The 24,128-nt window shown below is 36.9% G+C and overlaps 1 protein-coding gene across 1 annotated transcript in view; it reads right to left on the minus strand.

Moving 5' to 3' along the window:
* CPB2 (carboxypeptidase B2) overlaps window positions 1-24,128 on the minus strand; it is a 56,623-nt gene that overhangs the window by 11,462 nt on the left and 21,033 nt on the right. Inside the window, exons 5-7 of the mRNA XM_019753549.3 lie at window positions 20,262-20,363; window positions 14,085-14,192; window positions 1,846-1,956 (exon numbers count right to left, since the gene is read on the minus strand). Of these exons, the coding sequence (XP_019609108.3) occupies window positions 1,846-1,956; window positions 14,085-14,192; window positions 20,262-20,363 (321 nt within the window). The remainder of the gene's footprint in view (window positions 1-1,845; window positions 1,957-14,084; window positions 14,193-20,261; window positions 20,364-24,128) is intronic.

Here is a 24,128-nt window from a genome sequence, read left to right on the forward strand (position 1 = left end):
ACTCATGAGTTTCAATGATCTCTTCAGATTGAATTCAATACTCTCTAAATGCTACAGTTGGCCAAGACATAGAAACAGAATGTCCTTTGATAGATGATTGGATAAAAAAGATGTGGTACATATATACAATGGAATATTACTCAGCTATAAGAAAAGATAAAATACTGCCATTTGTGGCAACATGGATGGATCTTGATATTATCATGCTAAGCGAAATAAATCAGACAGAAAAAGTCACAAACCATAGATTAGACAATTACCACGGTGGAAAGTTCGTGAACTTAATTGTCCCACCTCGTGTGTGGGATATAAAACTGAAAGCAACAAACAAACAAGACAAACAAACAAGCCAAAACTCATAGACACAGACAACAGTTTGGTGGTTACGAGGGTAAACAGGGAGATGGGGAGGCAGAAGAGGGTGAAGTGGGTCAAATATATAATGACGGAAGAAGAACTGAACCCATAAGTGGTGAGCACACAATGTAATATATAGATGATGTATTACAGAATTGTACACTTGAAACCTATATAATTTTATTAACCAATGTCACCCTAATAAATTTAGTTTTTAAAAAGCTACAGGGGATAGAGATGTGAAGACACCTTTAGCCAGAGGGATCCTTTGATTGTACTGATTTGACTCTGGTTTGTAAACATAAAGCAAATTCCCCAGTGACTTCTTGGGGGTAAACTTGGAAATTTTATCATTTAAATAGTTGTGCAGACTTTAAGTTCTAAGTTTGGGGTGATATGGTACTCTTTTCCCCTGCTCTCACCAATCCTGCCAAGCCTCCCAAGTCTGCTTCCAACCCCTGGCCTGTGGTTTGGAAGTGACAAATGCCCTGGAGAAATTAGGTTCTCAAATTGAAGGGACTAATTGGCAGAATTAAGACACAAAGACCAGCTGGAAAGCAGGAACACCTAAAGGGTGGCTGAATTCCATTAAGGTTCAAGTGCAGGCATACATTTATTATAATATCAATCTACAAATGTGACCATTTATTGAACACCAAATTCATGTTATGTACTATGCTAAGTATTTCTCATTTACTTAGTTTAGGATTTGCTCACCCCCACCTGCAAGCTTTTAGTCACAGTATTCCTCTCACCCGAGATGACTTTTTCATTAATCTCTGCCATTCCTATCTCTTCTGCATAAATTACTTCCTGCATGAAACAATTACTGCATAATCCAATATGTTTCTAATTGCTGCAATTATTCTCATTCTCCTTAGTGTTTGCTTGTGCTACGCAAGTAGGTTTTTCTGAACTTATGTATGCTCAGTAATGTTTTTATGTTCCCCTCATTAAATTAGAAAGGATTGTACTTCATATTGCTTAAGTAATTTTACATGACTCATGATGTTGATGGACTAAAAAGACCATTGATAATGGTTTCCAGTATAGATGAAATTGACCAGGATACTCATACTTAAGCTCATGACTGAGTTAAAGGATAGTAAGTTTTAAATTCACATATCAGTTAGAAGTTCAATTAGAATGCTGTTATAAGTCTTGCAATTTATGATTTTATAAATTGATGAAATGATATAATGTCTGAGATTTGCTTCAAAATAATAGGGGTAAGGTAGAAGTAGTTGGGGCATATAGATAAAAGAAGACTGGCTATGAGTTGATTATTTATTTTTGAAGCTGTCTGATGGGTACATCAGAGTTTACAGTTATTCTCACTCATATACGTTCGAACTATTCCATAATGAAAACTGAAAAATGTTTTCATAATAGAATCACGTTCCAAGATTCAGGATTCTATGAATAATTCAGCCTGTGTATTCTGTATCGCCAAAATGGGCATGTTTACTTTTCTTTGCCTTCACCTACCGTTTTCCATGTGTAGTCATAACCATCCACATTAACTACCGGCATAACATAGAAATCCATGTACTTCAGAAGATAGGTATGCAGAGTTTCTTCCCCATTGAATTGAGTTACCTACAAATTAAATAAAGTACATTTAATATATCTCTTAAATTCTTCTAAACTTAGTCTGTTTCTTTCATGCATTTTTCTTTTTAAAAAACTCACTTGCATGTTTAGATTTGCAAATTTAACTTTCAGGAAGACTATCAATTTCTGGGAAGACTGAATTTAGGGTACTAAGCTGCCAAGTGGTGGTAAAACCTTGGAAATGGGGCAAACGGTCTTCCTATTTAATGGAGGCTGAAAACAGAACTGTACATTTTCTACAATGTCCTTTAAGAAACAAAAAGAATTCTTTATTAAATGTATAAAGCCCACAAAGATTTAAGAAAAAAACCTTGATTGAAACCTTTTTCAATAATTCACATCAATCACAGCTTAAACTAACCCAGACAGGACTAGTGATATTTTCAACATTGTCTTTATAACTTGTAGAGTTAAATTTCTTGCTGCAATAGAGTGTGTTTTCCAAGTATCAGATCATTTGGCTTTAAAATCAGTGGTAGCTTTTCCTAGGTACTGGCCTATGACACTGCTCTTCTCTGCTGTAGACTCACACCTACCTTAGGGTCACATATTTCAACATGATCAATAACATCCTCATTCTGATGACTGAGAAGTTCACCCCAAAATAACCAAATATAAAGGCAGAAGACCCACAAAGATAAATTTCAGCTGGTTAAAACATTTCATCTAGGACTAAGCTTTGGTATAAAATCTTTACTGTGGCAACATTGCTACATTTTAATTTGTAGATTAATTTACAATTATTTGTTGCTTTAAACTTTACTCAAAAAACTTTAAGAAATGTTTTTTATTATTGACAAAAGAAAAAAGTCTTTTAAATCCTACCTTAACTATAGTAAAAACTTATACCATCTTCTCTTTAAATATTATATCCATATTTCCCTAAAACAATCATGAGTCATATTAAAATTCTTTATAATAACGACTTATGAAATATGGGAGAAAGGAAAGCAAAAGTACAAGTTATGTTTAAATCTACTATGGGTCAGAAACGAAAGCTTAATGAGAAGGAAGGAAATTTTATAGAATAAAAGAAACTATCTTAAGTAGCTAAGCAACTAGTTAAATACAATTTTATGCTACAAATTTGTAAATTTATGTTGGCGTCTTGTTCAATAATAACATAGTGTTCATTATCAGATAAAGATTATGATATTTCACTTATTTCAAAATAATAAAGCATTTATTGTTTTCATTTAAACAGTTTTGCTGAACTTTTAATAGATGGAGCATAGTAGGTTCCTTTGTCTGCTTCATTCTCTTTATTTCCTTCTTATCCTTACCAATGGTTGAATGGGAGTCTTTCAGCAAAAAGCTAGGCTCTAAGAGATGATCAATGTTAGCCCTGGAGTTTCTTGTCTAATAAGCAAGGAACCAAACAGCAGCAGTGAGTGAGGGATGAAAAAGGAAGGATAGAACCCTTAGAGAAAGGAAGAAAGGAGGGAAACTGCAATAAGGGGACTTCTCAGTACCTGTAAGTGGAGAAGATCCATTCAGGTCATCCCTGATGAAAGGGTGACATGAATGGATCAGCTAGATAATGTTACAGTATCCTCAGGACTTTAGGTATTTTCCTGATTGGCTAAGGATAAGATTGAGTTGTACTTGGACAAACCTGTGTTCCTTTCCAGGCATTGTGAGGATTACAACAGGGTTACATAAATACAGAGAAATCCAAGAAATGTTCTGAATTAAATTTGTGAATAATATCATTACTTACTTAAATCTTTTCAGATTTGATATTTACCCAGTTATCTGTACTTCAAAAGTATACAATCTAGATATCTAATCATATCACTGAAGTAATATAACCTCTAATATTCTATAAGCTTTATAATTCTGACTTATTACTATCAACTGTGTTTAAAGACGTGATTTTTTTCAAATAACATTTTCAACCAAGTTGAACATGGTCATGAATCTACTAATTCTTTACTATTAATTTGTGATCTGTGTATCATGGGGTTCTCCAAGCATGTGTTATCCAATGAGTTTTCACAGGATTCTGTAAATGTATGGTTTTATATCTAGCGAATAAATCACTTTTAATGAAGTAGGTGGCTGAAGCAATTATGCCTGACACAAAAAAGGCAAATAAATATTTGCTGAATGAATGATTTACCAATAAGATAAGTAATATAATTGAAATTATTGTCCTACTACAAGAAAACGAGAAGAAAGATGAGGAAAGGGTGTGCCAGAGGAGTGCATAAGAGCAAGTGAGCAATTAGAGTGTAAGAGATAAAGGCTTCACTGATTCCTGTCAACTGGGCCAGTGGCAGATGATTACTCAGCTCTCTGTGCCTGGAGTACACTAAAGCGTTGTCTTTATAATGGTCCTAAACAGCAACAACAACAATACCTGCCAACAAATTAACCAATAACCATTTGACAGAGAATAAATTAGTACATAAAGGCATTTAAGATATATAAGAAGATTTTAAAATAAATGGTTAGTCTCACTACCATTAGAAATATACCAAAGAGCTGTATGTCCCAGTTTTTCTCCAATCTCTGCGTGTGTATGGATAATTCAGACCTGATTCAATAAAGAATTAGCCCAATAGTAGATAATGTTTAGCTACTACTCATTGGATCCCAGAGTTGTATTTTAGCCTAAACCTGCAACATTGATTTAAATTTCAAATAAAACAAAAGGGTGTTGACTGCCAATTATGTGGACTAAACAACATATTGGGTTATGGGAAACAAAGAAAGAAAGAAAGAAAGACTCTACAGATAACATTTGCCTCCAAAAACTAATAAAAGTATCATTAGAAAAGAAAGAACAACAATTCAATGGTATAAATATGATAACAAAATCAGGATGTACAAGGTGGCTCAGAAGAAGGATGGTTAATTCTTCTTAGAATTTGGGGTTGGAACTCCTGAAGGGCAATCATAGGAGCAAGAAGTTCAGAATACAGGTGAATGGATGATTTGTGATAGGACTCGGACTAGTTAATGAAGAAAGAGATTCCTGGAAAGGAGCGGATAAAGTAGAAGAAAGTAGATATACCCAAGAACTGGAAATCTACTGAAGAAAACAAATGAAGGCATGCATAGCAGGTGTGAGGAACGAGAAAAGTGGAAGGAGTAAAAATTAAGAAGTCAGATGGTTAAGTGGCTGCTACTAGCCTTCATTGTCACTCTCTGTGGCCATATTCTCGATCTAAGTATCAAGAAGAGAATTATTTCTGAGGTACAGAGGCTGGCCATGGGAGAAATTTACTGAAACAACATTGAGGTTAGGTATAGTAATGTAGAGTTCAAGGACTTGAGAAGATGATTCATCAGATGAGTCTCATATATAGACTTTGAATTTCTTCTGAATGATGGCAAGAGTTGGGGCCAGGAATAAAGAAGCATGAGCCAGTTTCTAAGGAATTATCTGGAGGCCAATAGATGACAGAAATAAGAAAAGACAATGGTGAAACAACCAGCTCAGATCATGAGGTTGGGGAAAGAATGAGAGCAATGGTAGTATTAAAACAGGAGAATGTTGATTTACTTCTCCTGATACGAAAAAAAGAGCAGGCCCTCTGCTTGGTGAAGCTCCTATGAAGCAGCATCTTTCCCAATTCATGTGTCAGCTAAGATGAGGAGCAGTAGAAGGACTTCTGTGGAGGCCCCGAGATTGTAGAGTGCAATTCAATGAGAGTTCTCCAAGGCAGAGGTTCAGAGGAAAGATAGCAGTGAGAAAAGCTAGTTGGCAGAGAGGGTACTGAGCAAGGTGTGATGGTCAACATATGTTTATTGGGTTCCTATGATGTGCCAGACCCTGGGCTGGGTTTGGTCATAGGCAAGTCAGCCTTAGCCTCTGTTTTGCAGAAGTAGAGGGATCAAAATTTGGCCTCCAGAGGTTGGATGAAGGGCACAGAAAGACATAACTGCCCTCAAGCTTTTCAAAGTGTAGAATAGTGGGCTTCCCTAGATGAGACTGGACCATAAAATTTCAACAAAGCCTTTATTAAATTGGAGAAGGGAGGGAGAAACTGTGTGATAATAGAAAACATGTATATATTGATCTCTGCACCACCACTCCTCTGGTTCCTGGCACAGAACTACTAAAAGCTTTGTAATTGTCTAAGTGATAAGATCACTGGGAGCATCTTTTGTACTAATATAAACAGGGTCTTTGACCATGGCTCCTGACACAGACTTCATATCCTTTGAAATTTCCTGGGTAATAACAATATGTTATTACCCAGGTGGGCTCCTGGATGAGGGCTAGTCAAGAGAAAGACCAAGATTAGAAGCTTGGAATTTTCAGCCCCATCCCATCTCCTTCAAGAAGAGGAGAAGGACTGGAAATTGATCCATCATGCCTCAATGATGAACATTAAAAAAAAAATTCCAAAGGTACAATGGGGTTCAGGGCGCTTCTGGGTTGCTGAACACATGGAAGTGCTGGGAGAGTGGTGCGCCCTGAGAGGGCTTGGAAGCTCTGTACCCCTTCCCACATACCTTGCCCTATGCATCTCGTGCATCTGGCTGTTCATTTGTGTCCTTTGTCATATCTTTTTACAATAAACTGGTAAACATTAAGTAAACTGTTTTTCTGAGTTCTGTGAGCTGCTCTAGCAAATTAATTTAACCCAAGGAGAGGGTCGTGGAAAGCTTCAATTTATAGCTGATTTGTCAGAAGCACAGGCGAAAACCTGGACTTTCTATTAGTATCTGAAGTGCAGTGAGGGACAGGGGGAGGTTTGTGGGATCTAATGCTATCTCCAGGTAAACAGTGTCAGAATTGAGTTAAATTGTAGGACACCCAGCTGGTGTCACAGAATTGCTTGGTGTGGGGAAATTCTCACACATCTAGTATCAGATATGTTGTGAGTGTGGTAGTTATGGGAGAATAAAGGAGAAACACAGGAGTAATGTAGGTTGTCTTTACACAGACTGAAAAGCTAAGACTTCAATTCATCTTTGGGTACTTTATTTTCTAAATATAAAATCTACCCACACAAAAATTTTAAAGCTAAATATTTTAGTTTTCCTCCTACAATTGTTTGAATCATGAAAGTCAGATGATCTAGAGTAGTTTTAGGCAGGCAAGGATAGAGCTTAAATGTCCGTTAAAAAGAGCTCATTGACTATGTTTACATGGGCAAAAAAAGAAAAGCAGGCTCACATTGTTGGGGCAAAATACTTGACTGTAAGTTTCTTGAACTATATTTTGTTTTCCATGTATCTTCAGGGACTGGAACATTTTAGGCAATTTATAAATATTTGTGGAATAAATAATTTAATCCTATAAAGATTCAACAAGTGAGTGGGGTAGAGGAGAGCATGTGTAATAGGAGGTCAGAGTTGCAAAGTTTGGAAGGACAGCAATTAAGGACAACTTCACCAATATGAATTAGAGCCAATATAAATTGAAATTTCTTTCTGGCCCTTTCCAGGTTCAGTTATGGAATAAAAATGCTTTGCACCTTTCCCTTTCCACTAGCTGCTGCTTCATTCATTACCTAAAATAAATAAAACTACCCAACTTGGGGGAAGGTTCCAGATCATGAAATGACTGGGCTGTGTTAAGTTGTCTGATCAGAGGGAATTATCCTCATTTGGTCAAAGCAGTACCAAGGGTGGTTGGGTAATTTTCAGTAGGCTCAGGGATGCTTCAGCTCCCATCAGTGATGAAGAGAAGAGGATAAGTTGAATGAAGGTAGGTACAAATGTCATATTTGACAAGACCTAGAAAAGGCAGAAATATTTTTACCTTTGATATACCTCATTTGTTAAGACAGATCAATCTAAGTGGCAATCTTTTAATTTTCTAACTCATCAATATTGTGCTCATGTGCATCTGTGAATATAGAGACAATAATAACCATTATTCAGAAGGACACATATTTTAAGTTATTTTTCCAGTGGCAATGGCTCTTTGTATAAAAGAGTGTAGAGGACATATAGCCCAATTTTATGGGATCTGAATGACAATTTTTACTGTTTTCAGTTATTATAGAGGCTTATAATTACTTTTATGACATACTTTTTGTCTTATATATGGAGTTTTTGATGCCAAGGCCTTCTTTGGGGAAAAAAATCCCCTACTATGACATGTGGGAAAATATAATCTGCCCTGTAATGTTATACTCTATGTTCAATTTCCATGGGCAGAATATGGCAAAAAATGTCTGGATAATTCAAATCAAAAGAAAAAGAAATTAGGGAGGAAGGATCCAAGGTGGCAGCATACATAAATGCTATGCTTGCCTCCTTCCATGACCACATTAAAATACAACTAATTATAGAACAATCAACCTGGAGAACCATCTGAAGTCTAACTAAACAGAAGTTTTATAGCTAAGGATATGAAGAAGAAGCCATATTGAGACTGGAAGGAAGGGCAGAGATGCTGAGCAGGCCAGGTGAACACCTGCTGTGACCACTCAGATTTGGGAGGGATATCTCTGCCATGGAGGATCCCACTCCCCAGAGGAGTGAGGGACCCCAGCCTCACCTTGGGATCTCCAGCCTGGTGCCAGGAAGAGGAGCCACCATGGCATCTGTCTGTGAAAAACGGTGGAGATTCTAACCATCTGGGTGGGACAGAAGGCTGTGGGAAATCCAGACATCCTTCTAAAGGGTGTGCACACAGACTCACTAGCTCACAGGCACTCACCCTGGGCTCCGGCAGAGGGACAGTGACTCAGGAGGCATCAGAGACATATGGGGAGAGACAAAGTTGTGTGGCTTAAGGGTGAGTACTGAAGGGACAGTCACCATTTTCACTGTGTAAAATCTTCCCCTTGTACAGCCAGCAGGTGGGTGCCGTCTTTCCTGTGCAGAGCCTTCCCACACACAGTTAAATTTGAATCTGCACTGGCCTGGTGAGCACCTCTTCCTCCATCCTGGTGGTTCCCTGGGACCCTGCTCCACCCAATTCTTGCAATGCCAGAGACAATTTCTTGAGGAACAGCCAGCTCCACCTGTACTGCACTCTTTCTTGGACAACTCTCAGGGGTCTGAGGGCCTTAACATTCCATTGACACCAGTGGACAGATCTACCAGACAGAAAATCAACACGAAAACAGCAGTCTTAAATGACACACTAGACCAGATGGATTTAATTGATATTTTTAGAGCATTTCACTCCAAAGCAGTAGAATATACATTGGTTTTTAAATGCATATGGAACATTTTTCAAGATAGGCCACATGTTAGGCCACAAAAAAAGTCTTAATAAATTTAAGAAGATTGAATTCATATCAAGGATCTTCTTTGACCACAATGGTATGAAACTAGAAATCAATTACAAGAAAAACAAAACAAAACTGAAAAGCACAAACACATAGAGGCTAATCAACATGTTACTAAATAATGAATGGGACAACAATGAAATCAAGGAAGAAATCAAAATATACCTTCAGACAAATGAAAACGAAAACACAATGACCCCAAATCTATGGGACACAGCAAAAGCAGGCCTAAGAGGGAAATTCATAGCAATACAGGCCTACCTCATGAAAAATCTCAAAGAAACAATCTAACCTTACATTTAAAGGAACTAGAAAAAGAAGAGCAAACAAAGCCCAAAGTGAGTAGAAAGAAGGAAATAATAAATATCAGAGCAGAAATAAATGAAATAGAATCTAAAAACACAATGTAGAAGATCAATGAAACCAAGACCTTGTTCTTCAAAAAAGATTACCCAAATAGATAAAACTTTAAGCAGACTCATCAAGACAAAAGGAAGGAGGACCTGAATAAATAAAATAAGAAACGAAAGAAGTGACAACTGACACCACAGAAATACAAAGGAATATAAGAAAATACTATAAACAATAATATGCCAACAAATTGGACAATCTGGAAGAAATGGATAAATTCCTATAAACATAAAACTTTCCAAGACCGAATAAAGAAAAAACAGAAGATCTGAATCAAAAGAGAATTACTAACAAAATTGAATAATCAGTAATAAAAAATACTCCCAACAAACAAAAGTCCTGGACTGGACAGCTTCACAGGTGAATTTTACCAAACTTTCAAAGAAAAATTAACACTGATACTTCTCAAACTAGTCCAAAAAATTCAAGAGGAGGGAATGCTCCCAAGCTCATTTTATGAGACCAGCATTACCCTGATTCCAAAACCAAACAAAACATTACAAAAAAAGAAAACTAAAGGTTTATATCCCTGATGAACATACGAGGTCTGACAATGATAACTATTTGAACTGATAAATGAATTCAGTAAAGTGGCAGGATATAAAATTAATATTGAGACATTGGTTGCATTTTTTATACCAATAATGAACAGTTAGAAAGAGAAGTTAAGAAAACAATCCCACTTACAATTGCATAAAAAAAACCCAAAAACCTAGAGATAAATTTAACCAAAGAGGTAAAACCTGTATTCAGAAAACTATAAGACACTGAAGAAAGAAATTGAAGAAGATACAAATAAATGGAAGCATATACTATGCTCAAGGGTAGGAAGAATTAACATCCTTAAAATGTCCACAATACCCAAATCAATGCATATACGAGGTTGGACAATTAAGCCTGTGAACTCATCCTAGAAAAAGCGCTCAATTATCATACCTTGTATTCAGTGCAATCCCTATTAAAATACCAATGGCATTTTTCACAGAACTAGAAAGAATAATTCTAAAATTTATATGGAACCACAAAAGACCCCAAATAGGCACAGCAATCTTGAGAAAAAAATAACAAAATTGGAGGTATCATACTATCTGACATCAAAATATATTACAATACAAAAGAGTATTGGCATAAAAAGAGACACATTGGCATAAAAAGAGAGCAGCACAGAGAGTGCCCAAATAGCCTCATACTTATATGGTCATTTAATCTGTGATAAAGAAGGCAAGAACATACAATGGGATAAAGACAGTCTCTTTAATAAATGGTGTTGGGAAAACTGGACAGATATACACAAAAATATGAAACTGGATCACCTTCTTACTCCATACACAAGAAGAAACTCAAAATGGATCAAATGCTTAAATGTAAGGCCCAAAACCATAAATCTCCCAGAAGAAAATATAGGCAGTGAACTCTCTGACATTGTTCTTAGTGATATTTTTTCTGATCTATCTCCTTAAGCAAAGGGAAAAAAGGAGAAGAAATAAATGTGACTATCAAACTATAAAGATTTTACACAGCAAAAGAAACCACTAAGAAAACGAAAAGGCAGGCTACTGAATGGGAGAAGATTTTTGCCAGTGATACATTTGATAAGGGGTTAATATCCAAAATTTATAAAGAACTCACACAAGTCAACACCAAAAAAAAAAAAAAAAAAAAATCCAATTAAAAATAGGCAGAGGACTTGAATAGCTGTTTTTCTAAAGAGCACTTATACATAGCCTATAGACATATGAAAAGATGCTCAACATCATTAAGCATCAGAGAAATGCAAATAAAAGTCCCAATAAGACATCCACTCATACCAGTAAGGATGGCTATCACCAATAAATCAACAAACAACTAGTGATGGTGAGGATGGAGAGAAAAGTGTAAATTGTTCATAGAATTGCATACTGGTGCAGCCACTATGGAAAACAGTATGGTGCTTCCTCAAAAAATAAAAAAAATAGAACTACTTTATGACCCAGAAATTCCACTTCTGGGTATTTACCCAAAGAAATCCAAAATACTAATTTGAAAAGGTATGCACCCTTATGTTCATTACAGCACTATTTATAATAACCAAGATTTGAAAGCAACCCAAGCACCCATCAATAGACAATTCAATAAAGATGTGGTACATATGTAGAATGGAATATTAATTGGCCTTAAAAAAGAATGAAATCTTACCATTTGTGACAACATGGATGGACCTAGAGGGTATTATGTTAAGTGAAGTAAGTCAGAATGAGAAACACAAATACCATATGACCTCACTTATATGTGGAATCTAAAGAACAAAATAAACAAGTAAAACAGACTCACAGATACAGAGAACAAAGAGATAGGTGCCAGAGGTGAGGGGGTTTGGGGAGCTGGGTGAAAAAGGTAAAAGGATTAAGAAACACAAATTGGTAGTTAAAAAATAGTCATGAGATGGGAATGGGGCAGAAGGTGAAGGGATTAGAAAGTGCAAATTAGTAGTCATAATATAGTCACAGTATGGGGAATTTAATCAACAATGTTGTAAAGATTATAATGTGCCAGATGGGCACTGGACTTATCAGGCAGATCACTTCATAGATTGTGTAAATGCCTGATCAATGTACACCTGAAGCTGAAGTAGAATAATATTGAATGTCAACTATAATTAAATATATATGTATATAAATACATACATACATATATATATGGAGGTATAGCATAGTGAAGATAGTCAGTGGTATTGTAACAGCTATATAGGATGTTAGATGAGTAGCAGATTGGGGGTTTGTCAGCTTGTGAGGCGTGTAAAATGTCCAACTATTACATTGCATTGTGTAACTGAAACTAATAAAAAAATAAAAATAAATAAAAATAAAATTAAAAAATAGTCATGGGGATGTGAAGAGAATATAATAAATAATGTTGCAACTACTGGGGGTGCCCCAAAAATGTATACAAGTGGACACTTTGGTCAGTGTTGCTCAAGCAGTAGTTTGCCATAATCAGAAGTTCTGGATGCTGATGGTAACCACTTTGAGCACCTTTTGTAATTGAAGGAGAGAAAAGTGACTTGTGTTCATTTTTTGTTATTGGTATATATTGAGTATTACAATTTTAATACAGTTTTCTTTTCTTAAAAGAAAACTGCTGTATGTATAGTTTCAGTCGGGTGCTAGACTAATCGGGGGAATTACTGCATAAATTACGTAAGTATCTAACCACTATGCTGCACACCTGAAACTAATATAAAATAATATTGAATGACAACTGTAAATGAAAAAAAAAAGAAATAAATAATTTAAAAAATAATATGCACGAGTGAATAAATACTCCAAATTGCATCTAAGAAGGTTCCCATATCACTCTTTCCAGTCGTAATGATACAGCCCGTAGAGGTAAAAATGGTGATGATGATAAAAATGTGAGTTATTATTTGTAGGCGCACTTAAAACTGTATCTGGCATGAGTGTTTTGGAAATAACTAACTTAAATAATTATCTCTTTGCTTTGTTTTTATATTTTTACCACGAATTGATACATCTGCAAACAATATAGTTTAGTTTTGCCTGATTTTGATATACACATAAGTGGAATTACTCTCTATGTATCATTATGTAACATTTCTTTTGCTCATTATTATGTTTGTGAGCTTCATTCATGTTATATACAGTAGTAGTTTATTCATTTTTGTTGCTGTATAACATTCATTCCATTGTATGAGTATGCCACAGTTAATATATTCATTAATTACAGGGTTTTTTTAAATGTGAATCATTACTATGAACTTTCTTGGGGTTATTCTGATGTGTATGAGCAAAAGTTTATTATATATTTACTGATTATGTAGATTTTTCTAATTTATATTATAGCGCACCTATTCAAGTTTTTGCTGTTTCTTCCTATGGCTAGCTGATTTTTTAAAATTGATTTGGAGGATTTATTTTTTTCATTCCTATTTGGAGGATTTTTTAAAAAAATTCTGGTTACTAGTTACTTATAAGTTATTTGTAAAGCAAATAACTCTTCCTCCCTAGAGTTTACATTTTTTACTCTCTTAATGGTGTCTTTTGATGAACAAAAATTCTTGAATATCATTAAGTTTATCAATCTTTTCTGTTCAAAACAAGAAAAAATTTAATTGGGATTCAACTTAGTAATTGTTTCAGTTCTGTCTTCTACTTGCAAAAATATTACAGTTGTTTACATTTCTTAATTATTTTCCACTGTTTAGCCCCAACTAAAAATGAAGGAAGGAAAAGGCCATCAATCTAGTGTGATTTAAATGCTCGATGTTATGGTTCTCAAATTTAATATGCATAAAAATGACCTGGGAATCTTGTGAAAATTTGTGGAAGCTTGCAAAAGTTTGTAGATTTTTAAGCCTCACTTGAAGAGATTTTTAAGTCAGGAATTCTAGGATGTGAATGGAAAAAGGCATTTAATAAACACCCTAGCTGATTCTGACACAAATGGTCTTAGGCCACATAATAAGAAACTGCTTTAAGAGAATGAGAATACACTACTTACTGCATAGCCAATGAACCACAAGCAGAAAGCAGGAGAGATCCATTCTCTGGCATGAATTCCACAGTCAATCCACACAGCATTTTTGGCTGTTTTTTCCTTTCTAGAAACCTGCCAAAAGAAAACCAAAAAAAGAAACAAGAAGTCTCAGGATAACACATTTATATAGGGCTTATATTTAATCCTTTTAACAAATCTCTGGAATATACATCATTTTCTGTATTCCTTTGAGAATTCTCAAGGGAAATTAAAAGCAGGTGAGATTAAAGGTGAAGAGATGAAATTACTAGCTAAGATCACATAGCTGGTGAAAATCGGATTAAGTTTCGAAGCCAGGACTCTTGATTTAAAGATCTTTTTATTCCCCAACATTTATTATTTAAAGATTTTTATTAAGATATAGTTAACATAAAATATTATACTAGTTTCAAGTGTACAACATTGTTATTCAACATTTATACATTAATACAAAGAAGTGATCACCATGATAAATCCAGCAACCACCTGACACCATACCACACTATCACAATATTATTGACTATATTCCCCATGCTGTACATTACATCCCTATGACTTATTTGTTTTATACCTGGAAATTTAAACCTCTTATTACCCTTTACCTTTCCCCACCTTTTAAAATTTTTCAATTACAGTTGACTTTCAATATTATTTTGTATTAATTTCAGGTATACAGCATAGTGGTTAGACATTAACATAACTTAACAAGTGATTCCCCCGACTAGTCAAGTACCCACCTGGCATGATACATAGTTATTACCATATTATTGACCATATTCCCTATGCTTTACTTAACATCTCCATGAAAATTTTGTAACTACCAATTTCTACTTCTTAATCCCTTCACACTTCTTACTCTGCCCCTAAACCCCCTCCCATCTATCACCCTGATAAATCTTGTACCCATCTGACACCATACATAGTTATTACAATATTATTGATTATATTTCTTATGCTATACTCTACATACCCATGAGTATTTTGTAACTACCAATTTGTACTTCTTACTCCCTTCCCCTTTTTTACCGACCCCCACAAGCCCTCTCCATTCTGGCAACCGTTAAAATGTTCTCTGCATCTATGGGTATGTTTCTGTTTTATTTGTTTATTTTGTTATTTAGATTCCACATATAAGTGAAACCACATTGCATTTGTCTTTCTCTGCCTGATATACTCCACTTAGCACAATACCCTCTAGGTCCATTCATGCAGCCACAGATGGCAAGAACCCATTTCTTTCTATGGCCAAGCAATATTCCATTGTATATAGATATCACCTCCTCTTTATCCATTCATCCACTGATGGACACCCAGGCTGCCTCTACATCTTGGATATTGTAAACAATGCTGCAATGAACATATGGATGCATTCGTCCCCTCGAAGTAACACTTTGGGTAAATACCCAGAAGTGGGATTAGTGGGTCCTTCTTTGTCTCTTGTTATAGCCTTTGTTTTAAAGTCTGTTTTGTCCAGTGTAAGTATTGCTACTCCAGTATTTTTTTTTCCATTTTCATGAAATATCATTTTCCATTCTTTTACTTGAAGTCTGTGTGTGTCTTTCAATCTGAAGTGAGTCTCTTGTAGGCAGCTTATGTAAGGGTCTTGTTTTCTTATCCATTTAGCCACCTTATGTCTTTTGGCACATTTAATCCATTTACATTTAAAGTAATTGTTGATAAATATGTAGTTATTGCCATTTTAGTATTTTTTTTTTAATCTTTTTTTCTTCCTTTACTTAAAGAAGTCCCTTGACATTACTTATAATACTGGTTTGTGGTGATGAACTCCTTTAGCTTTTTCTTATCTGGGAAGCTCTTTATCTGTCCTTCAATTCTAAATGATAGCTTTCCTGTGTAGAGTAATCTTGCTTGTAGGTCTTTATTTACATCACTTTGAATATTTTGTGCCAATCCCTTCTGGCCTGCAAAGTTTCTGTTGAGAAATCAGCTGACAGTCTTCTGGGAGCTCCCTTGTAGGTAACTAACTGCTTTTCTCTTGCTGCTTTTAAGATTCTCCCTTTGTTTTTAACCTTTAGAATTTTAAGAATGATGTGTCTTGCTGTTGTCCTCTTTGGGTTCATCCTGTTTGGGACTCTCTGTGTTCCTGGGCTCATATATCTATTTCCTTAACCAGGTTAGGGAAGTTTTCCCTCATTATTTTTTCAAATAAGTTTTCAATTTCTTGTTCTCTCTCTTCTTCTTGTATCCCTATGATGCATATGTTGGTATGCTTGATGTTGTCCCAGAGGTCCCTTAAACTGTCCTCATTTTGGGGGGATTCTCTTTTCTTTTTGCTGTTCTGATTGGGTGTTTTCTGCTACCTTATCTTTTAAATCACTGATTCGATTCCCTGCTTCACCTAAGATTCCCTCTACTGTATTTTTCATTTCAGTTATTGTATTTTTAATTTTTTGACTAGATCTTTTTAAATGTTTTTCTATCTCCATTTTTATTTTTCCTATCTTTTTGTCAAAGTTATCACTGAGTTTATTTATTCTTCCCCTAAGTTCATATTACCAGTGTTCGGAACTCTGCATCTGGTAGATGATTATCTCTATTTTGTTTAGTTCTTTCTCTGGAGCTTTTTTCTGTTCCTTCACTTGGGACACATTTCTTTGTCTTCCCATTTTGGCTGCCTCCTGTTGTTTATTTCTATGTATTCTGTAGGGCTGTGATGTCTCCCGGTCTTAGCAGAGTGACCTTATGTAGCAGGTGTTCTGTGGGATTTAGTGGTACAGTCTTACAAGTCACTTGAGCAAGGTGCTCCAGGTGTATATCCTTTGTATGGGTTGTGTGCTCTCCTGTTGCAGTTCATCCTTGGTTGCTGTTTTCGTATCAGTGGGAGGGAATAACCCTCAGGCTGATTGGTTGTAAGTAGTTTCTGTGACTACAGTGGAGGAGCTACTGTGCAGAGACTGACCCTATGGAGGATGGTTTCACTTAAGCAGGGCTCTGGTTTCTGCTTAGTTTGCCCTTTGTGTGCGTCATCATCTGAAGCAGCCAGGTTATGCTTCTCCTGTGTCTGATATTGGCCATGTGGATTGCCAGCCTTGGGGCCTCCTGGGAGGGCCCTGCCACAGGTCAAGTTTAGCTACAGCCTGTGCTCTGCTGGGGGCCACCTAACATGTACAACAAAGCAATCTACAGATAGCTGTCACCCACACTATGCTTGGAGGTTCATTGAGAGGCCAAACCACAAACCAAGTGATGTGCTTTAGTCTGCTTGACAAGTGGTACAGGAAATACTGAAGCTAGATGCTGCTTGTTTGGATTTGTGAAACTTTGAGAGATATATTTTTTAGGAAAGTCCACAGCATGAGTCAACAGCCATTTGAATGGAAAAGCCACTGGAAGCAGCTTGGGTATCCTTGAAAGTTGGATGGGGTGGGGTCTCAGGGAATCACCAGGTGAATGAGTGGTGTTAGCCATATTGATGATGCCTGAGATGTGGTGGCTGTCTGTGTCTGAACTCCAGGATGGGGGAGGGCTCAACAAAGAAACAATGACTTCTGCAAGCACTTCCCTCTGGGAGAAAGCTGCCCTTCCAGCCTTCACTCTGAATCTAGACAACTCAGTTCCTCCTTGTATGTCCCCAGGGCCTTTTGAGCTGCTGGCCCAGCACTGGAGCACTGAGTGAGTGAATATATCACTGAGTAAAACTGTGAGTGGTCCCTGTAAGAGGAATGCTTGGGACTCCAGCTGCTCTTCACATCACTCAGCCACAATCTCTGCTGATTTTCACAGCCATAGGTTTTGGGGACCTCTCTCTCTGGCATTGGAACCCTGGGCTCACGAGCCTGGTGTGGGGCAGGGACCCCTTGCTCCTCCATGGGGGACCTCTGCAGCTGAGATATCCCTCCTAATTTATAGCAGTCACATGCAGGATTCGGACCATCCCATTCTGTGTCTCTGCCTCCTATTAATCTTGAAGTGGCTTCTTCTGCATAGCCTTAGTTGTAGGACTTCAGTTCAACTAGACTTCAGGTGATTATCAATGGTAGTTGTTCTGTAATTTAGTTGTAATTTTCATGTGGTCATGAGAAGAGACAAGTACAGGGTTTACCTATTCTGCCATCTTGAACCAAAAACCTATTCCCCCACATTTAACTACTCATTCCAGTGCTGCATGTGGACATGCAGAAGTAGAGGTTAGAGAACTAGTGCTTCAGGCAATTTCTTCACACTTTATTAGAGGTAAAATGGTATATGTTGGGTAGGTACCTTTCTGTGGGAGGTGTGGAACAGAGAAACGCTTGGGAAAGGGAAGCTTGTGGTGCCAAAGATAAACTTGGACTCCCTCACCATTTTGCTAGAGTACATACATTTTATGTGTAGACTATTTCCCCATTTCACATAAAAAGAAAAAAAGCACACATATAACTTCACACTACCTTATCACAAACAGATTTGGGGACAGAAGTCTTGTTTTGATTCACAGTATCGGAGACTAGTACAAGTTGTTAACTCTCTGGAATAAGAACTTTCAACTTTTCCTCAATGATAGCCTTTGATGGCTTCAGAAGAATTCTTAAAAACAACTCCAAACAAAATGAATCATGTATCATTTGCTTTTAAAAATTAGTTACAACACAGTTTTAGGGCATAGAGGGGAGTGAGAAGAGTGTTGTAAAATCAAACAAATATGAGTGGTTGAAATTCTAAAGCAAGAAAAAGAGAGTTAGATTTTTAGATTGCTATCTGCACCACCCATGGAGGACTTTTCTTAACTAACCTGAAGCTAGTGATATTCAATGAGAAAGCAAGTGAGAAAGTCACATAGCATTGACCATAAAGAGTCAAATTGTACAGAGAACTGCCTGGCTGATTTAATCTATTTAATTTAATAAAAAATCCTGAGTTGTCTGACTTATTCACTTTCTGTCTAACTTTGTTGAGCAAACACTCTTGTTACTCATCCTGACAATGGAAAGATGGAAGAACTCCAGAAACAACATCATGCCAGTATGTACACATCCTTGGTCAAGTAAGACCAGGACTTGAGCATGCAGCAAGCATGGCTTTCCAACATATACATCTAGGTCCCAGAAACCCAAGTTTCAAAGAGTACACACAACATGGCTGGAAGCAAATGTCATGGTTGGGTATATCGTTATTACATGGATCCAATAGGATTGACCAACACAGCTAACAAGAAGATCCAATGTTTCATATGTCTGTCTTGAGTTTGCACTACAAGTCTCTATCAGAATAGATCAAAATCCAGAAATCTTGACTCAAAATCTTATCTTTAGATGACTGAACAGGCTCACTTATCACAATTTAGATAATGTTGGGAAACTATATGTAAACTAGTCTAACTAAATCTAATGTATTTTTCCAATGATTAAAATTTTTCCAGAGCTTCTTTTTAACTCAAAAAAATATTTTTAGGGGGAAGAGTGGTAAAAAAAAACAACCCCCCCAAAAAACCATAACTAAAGAATTAGAAAGTAACAGGCAGGAATTAGTATGGTTTCATGACTCCCCAAAATTCTTCCTGTTGCAATATTCACTCACTTTTACTGAGGTCAATTTATTCAACTAAAAATAATCAACGAAATGGACCATGACTGGAGCACAAGCTATTATATCAGCCCTATTGTGAAGACCCCAGCATTGCCCTGATTCCTGTTCTTCCTTGAGTTTGGTTTGTCAGCTCTTATTTTGGTTCCAAAAACTGTGTCAATGTCAGTGTTTGTCCAATAGCAGATTCTCTCTCTCTCTCTCTCTCTCTCTCTCTCTCTCTCTCTCTCTCTCTCCCTTCCTGTAAGCCAGTCAGAGGTGGTGGTGGTGGTGGTGGTGGTGGTTATGGTGGTGTAAATAAAACAAGGACTTGAAAAATAACCCAGACCACTCCCCTCATTTTATGACAGTAGGCCCTGAAGCTCAGGAAGGCTAAATGGCTTATTTATGTCACTTAAACAGAGACAGAGTTGATTCTAAAGCTGGGGTTTCCACTCATAGAACAACACTGCATTAGTAAATGAAAAAGAAATTGTAAGTAATAACCAACCTTAAATAGCTGGATATTAAAGTTGAGGAACATTTATAATACAAATATTTCCAGAACTCAAAGAAAAAAATACAAGTTAGAGCAACCACTGCTGGAGAATTAACATATCCCTCAAAGTTAATAGATTAATGACTCTACTTGCAACATACCTTTAAAACATAAAGTGGACGCTTCTCAAATGACGATCCAATGTGGATTTTTTCAACCATATGGGGATACCGCTCAGTTATATCTTCTATCCAATAATAGATCTATTGAAATGGAAACAAGCAGTAAGTCACAGAGCAAGTTCAAAGCATTTCCTTGACCAAACGAAGAAGACAACTTCTTCAAGGGAAGGAGATCACTCCCAAACCTCTATATGTAGAAAGACTGAGGAACTAAAACACTTGGGGCAGAGTGTTCCTTCTGTTTAGGAAAAATCAATAAAATTAAATTTTTGAACAGTATCAAGGTTTAGAGAAAGAGTAGAAAGGTACTGAGAAACTTATGACAAAGTAGGAAAAATTCATCTTTAAAGTATGTGTCCTGAGAGTTATTTTTATAGGCTCATTACATTAAATCCCTGCCTCTGTGTATGAAACCCTCTTTACCATTAATTCAAGAGTTCAGTTTTATTATATGTAGGACTATTAAAAAAAATTCACTTTTCAAGAGTAACCAAAGGAAGCCCTGGGCACTATCTTCACACAGGATAAATGGCAGTGCCATTATTTCCCACTAGAGATCTGAGCACTCACAATAAGATCTGTGAAATTATAAGAGGCAAAGGTGAGTACAATGTGGAGGGGAAAGAATTTCTCTTTTACCCTGAGGAGGAGTTTGATTCTGGAATCTCTCCTGTGTGGAAGTCTAGTGGTATTTATGATTCTGTCAAGATTATAGTACAAGGACAAATTAAAAGTTCTGAGACTGACTTTAGGCTAGCATCCACTTCAAAGCAGGTGTTGAATGATGGAACATGACCATGTTTTAATGTAGACCAACTTCTCTCAGGGGCCACAATTAAACTTTTATACATTCTGGAATGGGAATAACCAACCCTTGGCCTTACTTCTGGAAACTTTTCTAGAGTTAATTTCAAATAGCAGTCCTAGCTGATGGGAACTGGAGCACCATTTATTCTTGGATCCTCTTAGAGAAGCATAACTAAGGTGAGTGGTTGTCTGTGCTGGGAATTAAGATGCTCCTGGGAGGCATACCTGCCACCAATGTCTGTCAATATCTGTGGTGTTGGAGATTTAATCATCCGGGATATCCTCAGTGGTCCTCTGTTTACTCTGTTACTCTTCCAAGGAATGAATACATCTGAGAGAACTATTACATATACTATCTTGTGTTACAGTGATGGTTCAATAGATTTCCTCCAGTAGGCTAGGCTATGTTGTATGGATGCTGCTTTACAAAAGCTTTATTTTACAATCTGATCTGAGGTAATGAAAGTAACATGTTTTGAATAAATCTTCTTTTGGCATTTGTTTTAAGAAATATTTTGATTTTGCTATTTGTTTTTCTCTCTATGCTGTATTACTCAAGATTTCCTGGTGAAAGTTAATGACAAAAGAACATTGTCTGCTCACCAGGTGACCTTGTGGTGAGGGCTGAAGGAGAGATCAGTGCTGAAGTGGAAGGAAGAACTTGAAGGAATTTTCTGACAGCAAGATTGCCATGGTTCCTATGAACCTTCTAGAAAGGATTGGGGTAGGAGGAAGGAGAGGCTTGAAACATTTCCTGACATGTCATTGTTATGAGTTGAATTGTGTTCCCCCAGGCATATATTGAAGCCCTAACTTCCAGTACCTTAGAATGTGACTGTATTTTGGAGATAGGGCCTTCAAAATAGGTAATTCAATTAAATGAGGCTTTTAGTGTGGGTCCTAATCCACCTAAACTGGTGGCCTTATAAGAAGTGAAGATTAAGACATACAGAGAGACACCAGAGATGTACAGAAAGAGAGAAAAGGACATAGCGAGAAGGCAGCCATCTTCAAGTCAAGGAGAGACACCTCAAGAAAAACCAACCCTACTGATACATTGATTGTGGGCTTCCAGCCTCCAGAACAGTGATAGAATAAAGTTCTATTGTTTAAGCTACCCAGTCTGTGGTACTTTGTTATGGCAGACAATACAGGGTATGGCAAACTAATATAGTCATTTATGTACTTTACCCCCCCCCCCCCATGTATTTTCAACTCTTTCCTGGGGATAGTGTAAAAAAAAAGACAATTTTTTGGAAAAAAAATTAAAAAATATTTTTAAACTATTTAAAAATACTTCTGTTTAAGGCATTCCCCTCTTTCCGCTGAACTCAGCACAGCAGTGAAATTACCTTCTCCATTCCTACCTAGCCTCTCAACTCTAGACATCAAGTTTGCTTATTCAGGACTGATGGTAGACTCTGGAGGGGGTTGGTCTGGGTGGGATAAACAGAGGCAAGAGATAAAGAAGGGGGATGCCTTTTAAGATTCCCATCAATCAGCCATGCACATTGATTCTAGAGCAGACTAAGTTCTGGTTTAACTACCTGGAAACTAACAGATGCTTTTGAAGAATAAATAGAAAATTGATTTTTAGGAGGTCTGACAATTAAGTTAGAGAACTTGTTGCAATGATGTTGCTAACCTTTTCTGATATTAGAGGGATTATTCATTATGAATTTGTACCAACTGGACAAACAGTTAACCAAGTTTACTATTTGGAAGTGTTGAAAAGACTGCATGAAAAAGTTAGACAATCTGAACTTTTCACCAACAATCCATGGCTCTTGCATCATGACAATGCACCAGCTCACACGGCACTGTCTGTGAGGGAGTTTTTAGCCAGTAAACAAACTATTGTATTAGAACACCCTCCCTACTCACCTGATCTGGCCCCCAATGATTTCTTTCTTTACTTGAAGATAAAGGAAATATTGAAAGAAAGACATTTTGATGACATACAGGGTAATACGATGACAGCTCTGATGGCCATCCCAGAAAGAGTTCCAAAATTGCTTTGAAGGGTAAACTAAGTGCTGGCATCAGTGCATAGCTTCCCAAGGGGAGTAGTTCAAAGGTGACCATAGTGATATTCAACAATGAGGTATGTACACTTTTTCTAGAATGAGTTTGCAAACTTAATTGTCAGACCTCATGTTACTTAAGTCTTAGATGTTTTAAAAACATGAATATGGTCCTTAATAGTTTCTGGGCACCTGAACAAAGACAATATAAATACTCATATTAAGAAATATAGCAGTATGCTTCTATGAAAGAATAAAAGGGATTTTTATCCATTGGAGTATACCATGTAAAAAAGAAAGACCTATTGTCATGCGGGGTCTCTGGTCCCGCTCCACACACCAGAATGCAGGATATGGTGAGGCCAAAAAGGAACACTCACGGCGCCATGGATAGGGGAGTCATACCACTATAGTCTTGCTAGTGGCTGGGTTGGAGACATAGGTAGAAGGAGCCACACGATCCACAGTCCTTCGTCTGCTTCTCTGCCAACCAAACAGCGAACCAACCCCCTAGCATAGCCACAGCAGTTATATTAGTGGCCAATGGCTAACTGGTTACAGATGATGGCCAACTAGTCACAGCTGATGGCCATCTATCACTCAAGCCAGCACCCTTCCACGTGAGGCCGAGACCCTGGAAACTGCTCTCTGGGACTCTATCCCCACACCTACAACTGGAGCACCTGACTCAGGTGACCAGGGAGACTGCGCAACTGGGCCCCACAAAATACCTACTACATAAATCCACTCTACTAGGACCAGGAGACATAGCAGCCCTACCTAATACAACAAAATAAACACAGGGAAGCAGCCAAAATAGGGGAGACAAAGAAACAGGTCCCAAATGAAAAAAGAGAACACAGCTTCAGAAAAAGAACTAAACAGAATGGACACAAGCAACTATCAGATGCAGACTTCCAAACTCTGGTTATAAGGATGCTCAATGATCTCAGGGAGAATTTCAACAAAGAGATAAGAAATGTAAAACAGGAGGTAGAAAACATAAAAAAGAATC

This window comes from Rhinolophus sinicus, chromosome 16 (assembly GCF_057876585.1).
Source record: "Rhinolophus sinicus isolate RSI-liver-muscle chromosome 16, RSI-T2T, whole genome shotgun sequence".
Classification (NCBI taxonomy): Eukaryota; Metazoa; Chordata; class Mammalia; order Chiroptera; family Rhinolophidae; genus Rhinolophus; species Rhinolophus sinicus.